The 17,154-nt window shown below is 46.5% G+C and overlaps 1 protein-coding gene across 1 annotated transcript in view; it reads right to left on the minus strand.

Annotated features, from left to right (window-relative positions):
- The window catches only part of Cutlet (chromosome transmission fidelity protein 18 homolog), a 124,531-nt gene that overhangs the window by 37,091 nt on the left and 70,286 nt on the right, over positions 1-17,154 (minus strand). Inside the window, exons 13-14 of the mRNA XM_077674142.1 lie at positions 13,759-13,886; positions 8,722-8,790 (exon numbers count right to left, since the gene is read on the minus strand). Of these exons, the coding sequence (XP_077530268.1) occupies positions 8,722-8,790; positions 13,759-13,886 (197 nt within the window). The remainder of the gene's footprint in view (positions 1-8,721; positions 8,791-13,758; positions 13,887-17,154) is intronic.

Raw genomic sequence — 17,154 nt, forward strand, 5'->3', positions numbered from 1 at the left:
AGCCGGAATTTCTAAGCAATGCAGCCAGTCTCTATTTACACACAAAGCATACACAATGAACCTGACCTCCCACAATCCCCCCCTGCACTTTTTTACAACAATTTTTTGAACCAGTTTTAAAAGCACAAGGTAATCTGGTTTGTCCCAGAAAATGGTAGTAGCTTGTGTTTTAATAGACGCATGTTAAAAAAATACCAAGTTTGACAGCTCTAACGACGGGTGTTCAGTTCCCGGTTGAGTTATAACAACATTTGGAAATTGTCATTTGTTCCCCTGCTTTTTATGGTGCCAGGGGTGATCAAACAAGTGCAGTGCATTCTCACCTAAAGCACAGCACTGCCAGATGCGTGACCTACACAGCCAGTCAACACAGCTGGCAACACAGCTGGCAGCACAGCTGGCAGCTGGCAGTGTTTGTTGTTTGCACCGGGCCTCTGATCACTGTCAGTAATTAGAACGCATTCGGCTATGCTGACCTGATGTAACCTGTGCATAACAACCGTTTCGCGTCCCTTAAAAAGGCCATGAGGACAAAATACAAGTTTGTTTTATTCAAGAGATGTCGTGTTTTATAGAGTTCCTAGCGATTGTCCGGCAGCAAATGATGCCGTATTCACTGAGAAATTATTTCATCTAGGTTAAAAATTTGATTCTCCCGCCAAATCGTGCGTTTCTGGGACATAAGCAATGAAGTCATGAGCGCACGTACACAAACGAACTTGCACTGCGTGATTCGGCTGCAGCGCTGCTTGCCATCAGAGTTCCCAGATGCGCTACCATACTCATGCGCGGACAGTTGCCTGCCGTTGCCTTGTTTTTTGACCGTATTTGCACCTGGCTTGTTTTTGTTACTGTAGAAAGTTATCATTTCGTGAAACATGGAATATCCTCGACAAACAGGGTCACGTAAGACCATGTCGCTTACGCCAATCGGCCAGTGCGTGTAAGACAACTCGAAAGTGGCGGACTGCTGTGCAGCTAAAACAAGCATAGTGTGAGCAGTACCAACAACAGTTTGCATCGGTGCTTCTACATTTACGTGTGCTTTCATAACTTACACTGTTTATCCCCCCATTCTTACTGCTATAAAAAGAATGTGCCCTAAATTTAAGCACAAATAGCTTGTCCGGCAAGCTTATAAGCTCTGCCTAATTTGCGTTTGCTTTCACCGGCCTCTGCCAATCGCAGTGCTGGCTGGTATGGCATCATTGGTTTTGTTGCGGGAAATGAGCTAGGGGGTCACATGGCCATTCCCTTTATTCCTAATTATATAGCTTATTTGGGCGAAGTGTGGGTTAAAAGTGGTGTCAGTATGATTCTAACAAGGCAATCTTTTGAATGAACCAAATTTGTGTTTTGCCTTTATGGCCCCTTTAATCATTCCTCCCAAGGATAAAATTTGTTACTAGTCGTCGTCGTCGTCGTCGTCGTCATCATCATCATCATCATCACCACCACCACCACCACCACCACCACCACCACCAGCCTATCTACGCCCACTGCAGGGCAAAGGCCTCTCCCATTAATCTCCAATCACCCCGGTCCTGTGCTAACTGCGACCAATTTATTCCCGCAAACTTCTTGATTTCATCTGCCCATCTAACTTTCTGCCGCCCCCTGCCATGCTTGCCTTCTCTAGGGATCCACTCTGTTACCCTTAATGACCAACGGTTATCTTGCCTTTGCATTACATGCCCTGCCCACGCCCATTTCTTCTTCTTAATTTCTTCTAATATGTTCTTCACACGCGCAGTGATGGAAGTGGCATTTTACTTCTCGGAGCAGCTGTTGGAGCAGGCCAAATTCCAGTTTGGAGCAGCCGTGAGCTGCTTTGGAGCAGATGCCAAAATATGCTTCAATGCAGTTATAAGGGAGGATATAATTCACAAGAAAACCGTTAAAGTTTCCAATATTTATTACGCACCATACTGCATGTAAAAACCAACGATCAAATGCCGTAGGCACATCATTTCAAAAACCCGAACAAGACCTCTGTTGAATTCAACTTTCGGATAAAAATACTTGAGGTACATCACTAACCTGCCCTAGTTTTAAAATGTACATTTCCACTTGCAGCCGAAAACTAAAACAGGGTAAACACAATTAGAGCAAAAGCCAGAAAACCACAGTCATCCTTACGTCACGTTTTAAAAAAATTGAACATTTTAACTTCCGGGTTTGTCTGTATATGTAGTTCAGGTACACCACAACAATGTTGGAGTTGGACCGATGCAGCATGTAATAGAAAATAATTGCAGAAAAACGTCTTGAAAAATATTAAAGCCGAATAATACTAAACTCTACAATGTTAACACGCCACAAAGAACCGTTCATATGTTCTTTGTGACAAACATGGCAATGCCCCAGGACGGCCGTAAAGCCATGAAAAAAGCCATGAACGATCACAGATAAAGAAGGCTATGTCTACAGATGCGCAGACACATCGCAGCAAACTCAGTTTACAAGCGGGTTTGACTTGGATGTTTAAATAAAGGTGACACTAGACACTAGCGGGTCCGGTTTCGCTTGGTGTTGCCATAAGCATAGACTTCCTTGGGGGCACAGCCCCGAATCAGCCGACCCTTGGCCTGGTGCGAACATGCCTCTTAAGGATACAAGTTTATTTTCAGTTTCGGTTTTGCACCAGAGAGTTAGAAGTGCTACCACACGCTTTCGAAATGCCCCTTCAGCGCACGTTTGGAGCAAAAATCCCTTTTAAAATGACCATTTGGAGCAGCATGGAGCAAAAGTTTCATCTTGGAGCAGTTTGGAGCAATTGGAGCAGCACTTCCATCACTGCACGCATTTGTTCCCTGATCCACTCCGCTCTCTTCTTGTCCCTTAAAGGAGCACTGACACAAAAATTTTATGGTACACTTTTATTGCTTTTATCGACGCTTAATGGTCTGGCGAACCTGAAACAGCCCTTCAAATACTTCAGCGCGCGATAGTTAATTACATTGAACGGCCGGAAAATCGTTTGTTTCAAATTCCAGCGCTTTCATCCCGAACGGCGCATATGACAGCCTCCCGGTTTGACCTCACCGCTTTGTGCGGACGTCACCGGCGCCCGCTTGAGAGGGTGTTGCGCCTGCTCGCCGCTCGTGGGGCCGCGCGCGTGAAGTGACGTCACGAGTTTTTGACGAGCGCTGTCACGTCACTTCTTTTTCCTCTCCTGGAGTGATGTCACGCTGATGTCCATTTGCTGAGTGCCGCTCCGCGCGCTGCTCCGTCGGCGCGATAAATGCAATCCAATTGAACTATGTTCTTCGCGTCGCAGGCCGCTCATATTTCAGCCACGGTATTCTGTTGAGCGAAGGAAGCGAACTGTGCAATAATATTAACGCCGAAAATTGGTGTCAGTGCTCCTTTAATGTTACACCTATCATCTTCCGTTCCATTGCGGGCTGAGTCGTCCTCAATTTAAGTTGAACCCTCTTAGTGAGCCTCCAAGTTTCTGCCCCATAAGTGAGTACCGGTAAGATGCAGCAGTCATGCACTTTCTTCTTCAGGGACAATAGTAGGCTGCCATTCATTATCTGACAATGCCTGCCGAATGCACTCTACCCCATTCTTATTCGTCTAATTATCTCTGCCTCATGGTTGGAATCCGGGGTCACAACTTGGCCTAAGTAGATATATTCACTTACCACTTCCACGGCCTCGTCACCTAGGGTATCTCAAACCGCTGTGCTGTCCTGAGGTTATTGATCATTACTTTAGTTTTCTGCATATTAATTTTCAGGCCCACGGTTCTACTCTGTTTGTCCAGTGCTGTAAGCATGCTTTGAAATTCCTCCCCCGAGTTACTTAACTACTAGTTGTTACTAGTACAAAGTGGATTTTACTTTGTATTTTGGAGTCAGAAATGCTCTAGCATGCAAGATTTTTAGGAAATGTTATTTCACATAGAGCTCGGCAATCGGACAACTTTTGCTACAGTCAAACCCGGTTATATTGAATTCACAAAAAAACACCCATCAGTTTGATACAGGGGATAATTTGATATAAGCAAGCTAAGGAATTGGACGCCATAAAAGCACATAGCATTTATAAAAACACATTATGGGTGAAACTGCCTTACTTTCCCATGAAATAGTCCCGTATTTTCTGCTTGAACAACCTCACTGCCCGAGACAGTATGCACTTGTCCACATTGCCTAAAGGGCCTGAGCAGCTGTGGCCGCAACCTTTCACATATGCGAAGAAGCGCCGGACTAGTGCGAGTGCACCAATCACTTCGGAGGTTGTGGGAAAAGGATCGTCGTTGCTTTCCTCGTTGCACCCGCTTTCACTTGCGCTCAGTACAATGTAGGCAATGGAGTATTCCAAACTCTGCCATGGTCATGGCGCCATCATCAACACTCACAAACTCGCCGACCGTTGATTCAGCAACAGCATCCGGAAATTCCAAAAGCTCGCTCCACACTTCAATAACACCGGCGGCGGCTTTGTTGTACTCCTCAGGATTTTCAGTCATCACCGGCACGCACAAGCCGGCAGATTTGAAGCAATTGCCCCGAACCTACTTTAACAAGGTGTTCTAGGGAATTTTGTGACTGACAGGGACGTCCGACTCCTCACCAAGTTCAACTCTCTTTACGATTTCCAGCTGCACTGCGAAAGGTATTTTCTGTCGCTTTGCGCTAGCTACAGCTAATAAATACCTAAGCCTTTATTTGGTGACACTGGCACTAGCCACCATAACTACACTTCTGAAAAATCCCACAAAGCGCAAACGACACAATCACAACGAACGAAAAACCAACAAACAAAAAAGCATGGCGGGTGGGCGGGGATCATTTTTTGAAAGGAGGAAAGGCTCGCCCTACACGGCGCGATGGTGCAGTCACTATAGGGAGAGCGAGGTGAGGGAGAGGAAAGAGCTGCCCACTGCCCATGAGTGGCTGGACTTTGAGGGGTGTGCGGGCGGAATTTCTCCTCCGCCCCAAGGGAAAGCCAACTGGGGGGGGGGGGGGGGCATTCTGCGGCATTTGCCGTTCGATATATCCGTTGTCGCTGGTAGTTTTGTTCAATATAGTGCAGCTTTTGCTATATATTTTCGTTGTAAATGTACCCTGTCCAGAAATAGTTCTATACAGTTAAACCTCGATGTAACGAACTTCGATGTAACGAAACCCTCGATGTAACGAACCACGGAATTTTTTGTAACTTCAAGTGTATGCACACCATGTATTTTCCCCCTCTGTGTAACGAAGTCCCGTTTGCCGGAATTTCAATGTAACGAAGTTTTATGGAGAACGAGGCACGATATTTAAGTTGTAGAAGTAGATTTTGGGAGACGCAAGCGCCGAAATGGGGTCCCAATAAAACGCGAACGGCCGCCCAATGCCGCGGATGCAGCCAGCCACGGAGTCTTTAAGTCCCTTGCCTACAAACTGCGTGACGTGCATACACGGCTGGCGCACTGTTTCTGTTGGAGCTTAATTGTCCATGGCTAAATCGGCATCAGCGTGAACCGCACGCAGCGTTTTCTCCCTGCAAAAACGCAAAACGCGCCTCGCAAGCCACAGGCGCGCTGACGCAGCCACGGAGACCACCCGCGCGATGCGGGTAGCTCCTGCGACCGCTTGTAACCTCCCACTGAAACGCAACTCGAGGGGCATATGAGAGGGGCATGCGAGAAAAAAAGCGGATAATGTGGGCGAAATTTTCATTGTAAAACGTGGCACGCGCCGCTTACGAAAGCGCCCATCAAATATCCTCCGCGGTTGTAAGCCGCCGCTTTGCACTTCGTTCGAGTTCGCTCATGCTTGTTGGGTTTTGTCGTCCCATCAAGCATTTGTGAATCTTCATGAGCCTTGCACGCGCGGTTTTTTTTTTTTTTTTTTTTCTCTCACCGGCGTCCGCAATTGCGTGCCGGCGGCGGGAAGTGACTCGCGCTGCGCGCGGCAGTGGGAGGAGCCTGGAGCCTGACCAGTTTCGCCATGGTTTCGCCAATGGGGAGGCCCGCACCCTATGGCGGGAGCTTCGAAGCGCTCGGGGATGCCTGCCGGGGATGCCTGATGGGCGCTCTCGTAAGCGCGTATGACGTTTTACAGTGAAAATTTCGCCCACGTTATCCGCTTTTTTTCTCGCATACCCCTCTCGTTTTCCCCTCGAGTTGCGTTTCAGCGAGCGGTTGTTAGAATCGGTCGCTGGAGCTACCCGCATCGCGCGGGTGGTCTCCGCGGCTGCGTCAGGGCGCCTGTGGCGTGCGGGGCGCGTTTTTGCGGGAAGAAAACGCTCCATGCGGATCACGCTGATGCCCGCGTATACGATTAAGCACCGATAGAAACAGAAACAGTGCGCCGGCCGTGTATGCGCGCCACGTTTTCTTTTTCAGGAAACGCTTCACGGGATGAACACATCATTATAACAGCGAATTTCAATGTAGCGAAATTTCAATGTAACGAAGTAAATTACGAATTTTACCGACTTCGTTACATCGAGGTTCAACTGTATAAAGGATAATTCGATGTAAGCGGGCTGCATACAGTTGGGTTCAACTGTATATCCATTGTTCAGTTACAGTTCGTTCTGTCCTGATAAAGTTCAATTTACTGAGGAGGAAATGCTCACAGTAGGAGCACTTGTTTCTTGTACTGGAAGCAAGATTGAAAATGCTTGTGATGCTAACAATTAAGGCTTTGCTTCCTTTCGCTTCGACTTTCTCAAAGAGTAATTATTTCTCTCCATCTTAACCTGCATTGCCTGCTCTGAAAGCAACCCGCAAAGTCGGTAATATTTGCAAGTACTTAGATCTGCAGTAAATCCCACAATGCATGAACACAAAATTTGGCTGCGTTCCTTGCAAACCACTTTTTAGCATCTTTTCCCCTCCAGTTTTTTACTTGTTTCTTGAACAGAAAATATGAAGATCACTCATTAACTCGTTCAAAATATACGTCATACCACAAGTGCTCAAGCAAAACATTCATAATAAACAAATTTTTTTACGGTGTGGATGACACTTTTGACCTTGGGGGAGTATTCACGACGAATTTTCCTCTCTTTCGCTCTTGTTCAGCTACACAGCAAGTAACAGTACATGGCAGGCTTGCATATTACCTAAAGTAATGTTTAAAAATACATTACCCAATGTAATGCTCCAAAATATTCCTTTGCATAACACAGCGCGCTTCCTGGTTTTCAACTAGCAGTCTACCTATCTACATAGAGATTACGACATTGTTTAGCATCATATACATTGACGTAATGACAAAATTTAACAATTCTGACAGGTGGTGGCTTTCAAACAGATGAACAGGTGTTTCTGATAAGAGACCTGTGGAGGTAGCCCCACAGAGCAACTTCCATTCAAGGAAAACTCCTGTGCTGCTGCAGTACATAGCTCCGGACGCCATTTACCAACACCTGTGTTCACTGCCCTCTGTTGCTCCCATTTCTTGAGTTCCACACACCCTGACTCACATGCCAAAATTTAAGAGCTATCTGCATAGGGTTTACTACCGTATTTACTCGCGTAATGATCGCACTTTTTTTTCGAAAACATTTGATGCAAGTTTAGGGGTGCGTTCATTACGCAGGGTAAATTTTTCGCGAAAAACTTTTTAGCACAGAAAAGGCAAGCAAGTTGTGGGTCAAAATTTTTACGGTAGGTCTCATGAACATAATAAAAATAGTAAATAAGAACATAATAAACTTCCGCACACCGCCGCCAGCCGCTTTGGAAAGTGACGCCAAATGCACTGTTTTTATGAATTACGGAACGCGGCGAAACGAGTTTGCAGCGAGGTGACAACAGGGCGACCTGTAAGTGGCTGCCGCTGCCACAGTGCGGGACATCAAAACAGACATGGGGGCTTACGCAGCAAGTTGAGCGCATTTTTTTCTTTGTGTTGTGAGTGCATTATGTGCATTTAGTGAGAGTTTCTTCCTCATCAATATTGAACGCATGCTTGCCGATATCGCTAATATCGGCAAGTCTGCAGCAATAACGTAGTCATGTCCGCTTTGAAAGGGAATGAAACAGAGGAAAGCACGATCATCATCAGCTAGACTTGGCACACATACCACATACTGCTGCGGCAAGCTTAGGGTGCGTTTATTGCGCGGGAAATTACAAAAAAAAAAAAAAATCGAATTTTGATGACAAACTTCAAGGGTGCGATTATTACTCGAGTGCGATCATTATGCGAGTAAATACGGTACTTCTGGAGACAGTGAAACCAAGGTGGCAAGGAACAAGTAATTCCAGAGTTTCATGGATACCTTAGATAGGAGGGTGCAGTCCTAAAGAAGATATGCAGTACACTGGCAGTCCAGTTGTTGGGAAACCCAATACAGTAGCCAAGAAAAAAAGTTGCTCATCAGTACACCACCTGAAGATGCGGTACTGATGAACAACTTTTACACATGACAGGAAAAAGACGACATGACTGTTGTTGGTTTAAATTGGGGTTTTTAAAGACCAGACAAAAAAAAGATCAAAGGTTTTATAAACCGAAGCTATGCCTGGGGTATGAGGGCCACAACACCAGACAGCTATGAATTAACTTCGACTGCCTAAGGTCCCTTAAAACTAGGCTGGAGTATCACGCACAGACATTTTCATTTTTCACCTCCATCAGAGAAGCAGCCACTGCGAGCACAAATAAACTCACAAGACCTTCTTCACGCTCAGCAGCACAACGACCTAGTCACTGAGCCACCACTGCAGATGATCACAACAGACACAAATACAAAAGATGAAATTACCGCTCATCTTCTGGATTCTTCCCAGCACTGGTGACCAGATCTCCATCCGCATGTGGACGAAACGCTTTCCTGCAGGGAATTTGATGCTGTAGTCAGCTTCCACGTGGTACTTGTTTCAGGCAAACTCAATTTCTCATCAGTTTAACATTACACCGACACAGTGCAACAGCCTCAAGTATGAACCTGCAGTGGTAAGTGGGAAATTTCGGTGGCAGTTTATGACTGCAAACAAACAAGCATGGGTGCCCATCCAAAAGCTCATCATTTAGATAATGCTCACTGACTCTGTGGATGGTTAGACGAAGGTGGAAAGCCGTAAAATTTGTCCACCAAAGTAAGTGTAAATGCTATTTACTGTTTGCAGCCTACTAGCTCGGCATGTGCAAACAGTTATTTTGCCTTTGAAGCAAATACGAAGTCAATACAATCGGACCTTGTTGCACACAACACAGATATATTGAATAAACGACCTATATTGAGCTATTGCTGAATTTGTGCATGACATTTCATGTACTTTGAAAATATTATTTCGAACTTGGTTGGGCGTGCTGTATACTGTATTTACTTGCATAATGAACCCACTTGCATAATGAAGCCTCCCCCCACTTGTCTTCTTGAGAATTTACTTTTTTGTCACTTCGAATAAAAAATGCAGTGGGAATATGTTTTTATCTCAGCATGGTTGCTGATGCCCTAGACCATCGCAGTAACTTGATATCACGCTGCAGTACACGCAGAAATTCTAAAAACGCATTTTAACAAAAAGAAATCTCAACAGTAGCAGGAGACATGAGCTCGAATGCTGTGGTTCACAATTTAAAAATTGCGCGTTTGCAGAGCGCCACCTGCTGAACTTAAAACAAACCTTCTTGCGCCACAAAAAAGTTGCTGCGGGCGAACAAAGCTCAAAAAGTACTCTGCACTCCTTCCCTGCTCTCTGCGGTTCTGGCAGCATACAAACAAAGCACTAAACGTACTTTGCACTCCTCTGCTCTTGCTGTTCCATGACTTCGCCATTACGCTCCGTGGTTTTGTTCAGCTGTGTCCCAACCTTTTTTTTGTGCTCCTGGTGCATGCCGTATGATGGGCCAGTACATGAGCTACACAGGCAGATTAAAACTGAAGCATGCATTGATACACATGGAAACCGCGCGGCTGGGGGGCACTTCAGTGTTGACCCGCTGCGCGTATGGTACGGGCGAAAATGAGGTTTTTGGGTGGTGAACAGGGATCGCCGTGTGTTTTGTGGGTTCAAAGAAGGGAAGTTTTCAGCTGTGGGAAAAGAAGTTTTGAAGTGCCTTGACGGCACGGATGACGGTGCGCTGTGGGCCGACAACAAATGTGAGGCGGCAAGCAACTTCAGTAAGGAGGACACCTCCACGGCAAGTAGGGGGCCACGAGCATGTTGGGAGTAAAAAATAAATTTGATCACATAATTACCTATGTGGTTTTACAAAACGCTGTGTCTAAAGGTACGTCGGACGTACCCGCAGCATTTCTTAAAGATACGTCGGACCAACGCCGCCTGTATTAACATTGCCTGACGCGTCGTGCGCTTTTCAATGGGAAGGGTAGGGACGCTTAGTTCAGGCACTGATCCGCTATGTGGCGCGTGCTGGCGGACATCTCGCCTTGCGTCACTGCTCGCGAGTCGCGAACGCTGCACCCACTTCTACGACGTGTGTCTGTCAGCTTGCCTGTTGGGCTTCAAGGGCCGTTTCGCTTACATCTTAGCCGTGACGGGGCGCTAGTTCTGTGGCGCACGCAGTGGGGATCTCGTTCAACGTGTCGCTCGCTTCATACTTGCTGCATTTTTCCAAAGATAAAGACGGAGGCAGACTGAAATAGTGTAAGAACATACTGATTGTCGGGTAGACATATAGCTAACAGAAAAACGATATTTTCGGATGGGGCAGCCATTATTTTACTGATATTTTTCTTTCTGGAGTATTTAGAGAACAACAAATTGCGTGCACGTTTTTTGTTCAGGCACTCACTTCTACGATTACTTTCCAATAATATCACGTGCTTGTAAACTTCAGAAAATTATAGGAAACAAAAGGATAAACAGCTGGGATCCCGCCACGCTGTCCGGGCGCTTCTACAGTACAGTCATCAATTTTAGAAGTGCGTATACCGATGCGGAGTGCGAACAGCGGGGTCAAAACAATACCTAAATGCGGAGGGGATAGAGGTGGGATGCCCCACTCAGAAAATTTCAGGGCCTGTGATCCGAGTAGATTTTGCTTCGTGACAAAGGAAGTTTCATCAGTGACAGACCAAGACAGACAGGCATGGTGAAAAACAAGAAGGCGTAGGAGCGCCGCCTCGGGAACTCTAAACAAACTTTCCACTATTTTGCATAGTTTCCGAGAAGCGGCGCTGGCTGGCGGACACGAAAGCACGCTGGAAGGCTACGGAGCGGGGAAGGGTAGGAGAGAGCAACAGGAGAGTGGCTGTTTGGCCATTTTTCGCTCACGCGTTAGGCAATGTTTATACAGGCGGCGTTGGTCGGACGTACCCACAAAATTTCTCAAAGATACGTCGGACGTACCCGCAAGATTTCTTAAAGATATGTCGGACGTATCCGCGAAACTTTTTTAAGTACGTCGGTGTATTCGGTTTCACTCGGCCCAAACATGCAGCGTACGTTCAGCGTTTTCTCGCGTCGACGTCGCGTCGCCAGAAATGCATGGCGACGCGAGCTGAAACTCGAGCGACGCCGATGTCTACGCTCGCCAGATATCGGCGTCGACACAGCGCAAGAGAGCATCGGAAAGCGAGTGGCAGCATCCGTCTTCGCGTGGTTTGGGGTCGTTCCTTTCAGCATAAAACAATCAATTTCATTTTACTTACGGTAATTGGTTGCCTTGAGACAAATTGCAAGCTATTTCTGTTCGCAAGCGCTCATCCATTTGTGGCTTGTTCGGCTTTCATCGGGGAGATCAGAGATCTGCGATAGCTATGTGTGAGTTAAATGAGGGAGCTCTGGTTACATCGTATCCAGTATTAGCATAATGTGGCTTGTCAGCAAGATTGGTGCGTGACGAGCAAGCGTTATCAACGCCAGAATTCTGGTGCATTCCATTCCATTCGTAGCTCCCGTGGCTTGTGCAGGGGAGACCGGGGATGTGCGATAGCTTTTTTTGACTCAAATAAGAGAGCTGTGGTGACATCACTTGTAGCACTAGCATGATTTTCCTCGGCTCCAAGATCGGTGCGCAAGAAGCAAGCGTTACCACTGCTCAAATCTCTCAAATACGACCAAAAGAAAGCACACCCGACACTATTTGTGGGCAGCCTCAGTTGGTACACCAAATTCTTCAAACCTCCTCCTCTCCTTGCGTGGTCGAGTGGTAGAGAGCCGGGCTTCTGTTTTGGAAGTCCGTGGTTCGAATCCTAGCAAAAACGACAATTTTTTTTTTTTTTTTTTGCAGCGAGGGTTTGATCAGTTTTTTTTTTTTTTTTTACAGAGTACAGACAGGGTGCCAGAGTACCCTGCCTTTCAACCTACAAATGACGTTCAACGGTAACCTCAGTATTAAGGTAGCGCTGAAATTTGTTTTGCATACAATTTGAATTCATGAACGTGCAGTCGGTACGCAACATGAAGGTTAAATCAAGTAGCAACTAAAGCAGTTGTGCGAGGTGCGTCTTCGTTTATCATTCTACCTTATTTTGTTCTGATTTGACCGTGATGGCTCGATATACATTTCGCAGCATTTCAATATTTGCCCGCCAACATACTTAGCAATAAATAAAGACGCCAAGTGATATCTTTTTCTTGATAATTGCAGTTCAACAAGCGACAATAACTGCTCATAAACGACGTCAACAGGATGGCATACGTGTCCAGCAACGCCCGCCGACGCAGCGACTGGCGCACGACTTCGCCCGTCTCCTGCGGGCCCGCGCGTTGACGCCGAATGACGCCGACGCTCGCGCGACGCGTGATTTCGCGTACATGTGGTTAGGGCTTTAAACAGAAACATGTGAGGGGGAAAAAAAGAAAGATACTCGCGTCGCACATGATTTCGTTTCCCTCTTGCGAGAATCCGTAGTGGTCCGCATTCGATCTCTGACCTCAGCGAAGGCTCTAACCGCCCCTTCAAATAAGGTCCAACCAGAGAACACGGGGAAAAAAATACATTCTGCGTCAGGTTAGGCATCGTTAGATTCTTGGCTTATATACAGCAAACGCGTGATGGTTTTGCCGTCGATGGTTCGAGATAACCACGCTAGTTTCGAGCAACGCCGCTTCGAGCCACTCTGGGCCCTCTGACGTATCTTTAAGAAACCTTGCGGGTATGTCCGACGTATCTTTAAGAAATATTGCGGGTACGTCCGACGTATCTTTAAGAAATTTTGCGGGTACGTCCGACGTACCTTTAGACACAGCGTTTACAAAAATGGCAAGGCTCTGACAGAGCTTCTCTTAGCAACTTTATTATATAAAATTTCAACTTTTAAAAATCTGTTGCAATTCTTTCCCACATAATGAACCCTCCCCCTAAATTCACGCCGAATTTTCTGGACAAAAAGTGGATTCCTTACGCGAGTAAATACGGCATACCAAACTCTGTAGCATCAGACAGGGCCCACTGATGAGACAGGTGGCAAAGTTCCCCACAATACACTGCAGACAGTGGCGGCGCGGAAGGCCTTTGTGACACTAAAATGCGCATGTTCATGGCACCATGAGTACTGTTTAGATTCCGTGACGTACACCGGAAGCAGTCTTAGCTTGCCTAGAGGATTGTGCTGTTGCCCTAACTGCATGCAACACCAGTAATCTCTCGATGAGACCACTCGCTATGGTTGTGTGTTGTGTGCAAGGGTGACAAACTCGAAGAAACATATGTCACTGATGTTTGCAACGAAACTTGAGATTATTTGTTGCATAGAAAAAGGGAGGGAGCCCAGCATAAACTATTTGACAACCGCTGCGTTAGGAGAAGAAGAAGAAAGGCAGTAAAGGTTCACCTGGGCTTTGAACTCCTTTTCCAGCGGCCACAAAAGAAATAAATGTGCAAGTACCTTGTGGCACGAGGCTTCTGAAACACTTCCTGCAGCACTGACAGCAACCCCCGCTGGACGTCCTTCTGGCCAACGTTCACAGTGCGAACGTCCGTCAACGTCAGCTGCTTCTTACGACCGTGAATAAACTGTCAAGGAAGGAAGAAAAGAACAACTTTTACTGTTTTTCAGGTCGTTGCGTTAAATTCCAATTAGCTGCACCGAAACTTCACCTCGGCCAAATTTATTTCGAATGTACAGTACGTACACCAAACCAACAGGGACATGACTGGTAGCCATGTGAAGTGCCTCGTTAACCAGGTAGAAGCGTTTAAAATAGCACCTTAGCAGACGATGCTGCACCTGTTGTCGGATCGCACAAACAGCTGTGAAACGAAAGTGACATTGCGGCTGGCCGGGTGCTTGTTCGCCCGCCAGCCACGCGGCTGACGAACTGGTTGAGCTCTGCCGGGCCCACTACTCCCAGGACTGCCGTGCACGCGCAGAGAGATTGCGCGCAGGTTTTTACCAGAGCTGCTGACTAGCCAGCCACTCAGTCGCCGGTTGCAACATTACGTGATCCTGGCTGTAACGGCTGTACTTTTCTCAATTTAAGCTTCAAAATCACTGCGTTTTGCTGGTCACTTGCAGTGTGCATGCGCGTAATTCCACTGACCTTATTTGTACCCTGCAGTGTTTCTAGTCACACTACACGGAAATAGGGTTTTCAAGAGGTCGACAATTTCACTGCAATTAGACTTTTAAGAGATCATGGGGAAAAAAAAAAGGTAATTCCAGGATGACTGTGCTAACACACGGTCCAACCTATACTTCTGGAGGACATCTCAAGGAAAGCCCGCAAATCCCTAGCACAGAAACCATTAGGCACCACTAGATCATCAATATTTCTGAAACTTAACTTCAACTCTTACTGGGATCCCACCCCTCTTAGTACAGCCAGAGTCCTTCAATGCCTTTCTGGTCATGAAATTTCGCCGTCACGCTATGGGAGAGCTTCGTACGCTGCCGCGGCGCGGCGCTGGTGTTGATCGGAGGGCAGCCGGGGGAGTGGTCAGAGCGCGTTTCGCAGGGAACCGACCACGGAGTAAGATAAAACACATGCTCGCCGCCTTATCAGCAGTGTGCTTTCGCTTTACGTGTCGTGGGCCGCTCAAATGGACTTATCATTTTGTGAGTGGCGAAAATTTTGGTGCAAACGGGCATGCTGCTACTGCGTTCCTGCCTGCCCGTCTGGCTACAGAGCAGCGGCGGCCGCCCGATGCCCTCTGATCTGCGGTGGCGCCTCTCGCGGTAGCCTTTGTCCCTGTACGAAACTTGGCTGGGAGTTTCATGACCACAGAACCATTGAAGGACTCTGGTACAGCCCAGAGTCGAAATTTTTGTGGCCCCATCCCATTAGTACTCCCTTGAAGAGACCTCAAACCAATTTTTCGCAAGCATAAGTTCACGAGTGCACACAAAAGCCGGCACTTTAGAGTCAAGAATAGGAAAAGAATTTTCAATTAAGCTAAAGGAAATCATTTAATTGAAAGGTGGTAACGACTGGTGCCTAAATTTCTCATTGCATACAACTCCTACACACATACATGACATTAAAAGTTTTAACAGCAGAGCTGTTTCAGCTTTTAGTTCCGCCGTATAGAGTTACCAGAAGAAAAAAAAAATACCAAGCACCCGGCATTGGCCAGGCTTGCACCACGTAAAAAACGTGGAAAAAAAAAAAAAACACCGAGCGCACGTGAAGAAGTGCCTTGTGCGGAGCACCCCGCGTCGGCCAGCTCGACCTTCAAGAACACCCTGCCCAGCGTTCATAGCATGATCTCTCACCAGTTCACATGTGTCCACACCTGAAATGGGGAGCACAGACATCGAGTGCCAAGATCACACTACAGACGGCGAGTTCGCAAAGGTGGTTGCCGCAGGTTCTAGCTCATGCTAACGCGGTCCACTTTGAGAGAGGTGGGAAAGGCTGCAGACAAAACAATCTGGGCCAGCCAGTCATGGAGAACTTCCAGCGGCACGTTCGGAAATCCATGTGAGATGCAATAGCGGGATCTCCGACGAATGGAGAGGGACCGCCAAGCCCTGCTGTTTCTCCAGCCTTACACCACTAGCGCAAGCTATGCCAACTTTTTTTTTGCCAGCTCCAGTAATTTGAGCTTTTTTGCTCAAATTCCGGTAAAGCGTACCAAAACATACAAACAGAAATATTTCTGCAGATTTTTATGGTTAACTTGTTTCCCTTCAAATGTTTTCCCTGATCAAAAACTTCACATGGGATCATTCCTTCCCAAACGTTCCAGGTCTAGCGCTCGACCCTCTCCAATCTTGCCGAAGAAATCCACTATTTATTCTTGCCAGGAAAGCCCTGGTTGTAATTTTGCAAGTGAAAAAAATTTTTACTCCATGCGACAACCCTTAAAAGCTATGGTGCATGTGAAAACTGCGTCAACTTAGTAAATTTATTTTAAACATTACGGACAAGATGGCATACCTGCCAGGTTTGCCGGGATGGCATTAGGGAGATCTTACTGGTGGGGTGGGGGGGGGGGGTACTAGCTACAACAGAATGGGTAACTTTACACACATTTTTTTTATTTGCTTAACACATAGCAGGAAATGAACTGTTTCTTCGTACAAACTATTAAGCCAGACCACTCAAATGTTCGACGTGGCTGACACCGCCCTTTTCAGAAAGTCCTGGAAATAGTACTGCAACTGCAATACAAAACAGCAGGAACTGAACTGTTTTGTTGTTTCGTCTAAGCTAACAAGCTACACCACTGGAGACTTGCTAAATCTTCAGAACCGCCGTCCAGAACGGCCGTGCTCATGTGTAAATTGAAGCGGCGGTGGCGGCGCTGCGTTTCTATAAACAGTAAACTAACAATGGGTCGAACAGGTTCATCATCTACACATGGTCGACTACGCTTTTTAAGCACTTCACTGATAACGATGCCAACTGGTGTCGCGTTGTATTGTCAGGTATACCTCCCTCACATTGTGGCCACACTGGGAAAAAGATTTGGCCAAAGACGGGTGCATTTTCGGGAGATTTTTGTTTCGGTCGTACAATCGTACAAAACCATGAAAATTCGGGAGTCTCCCGGAAAATTCGGGAAACCTGGCAGGTATGAGATGGAAATGTGAAACTCTGGTCACATCACATGTGTTTCTTGGTCTCTTTATTCAAATTGAATGTCCTTAAAAAGTATCTTATCCTTGTTTTTGCTAAAATGATGCAGCTAAAATGGTGTAACTCAACAATTTTTTAAAATATCGTCCACACGTGGAGCGAACCAACAAATTTTTTCAAGCAAGGCATGTAATTATAAAAATATTTTTAGAGCAGTTGAGTGAAGCTGTTCTTTAAAAATTTCAAAATTTGCAACAACG

Source organism: Haemaphysalis longicornis, unplaced genomic scaffold, assembly GCF_048455015.1.
Source record: "Haemaphysalis longicornis isolate Haplotype H1 unplaced genomic scaffold, Haemaphysalis longicornis Haplotype H1 scaffold_1, whole genome shotgun sequence".
NCBI classification, from domain to species: domain Eukaryota; kingdom Metazoa; phylum Arthropoda; class Arachnida; order Ixodida; family Ixodidae; genus Haemaphysalis; species Haemaphysalis longicornis.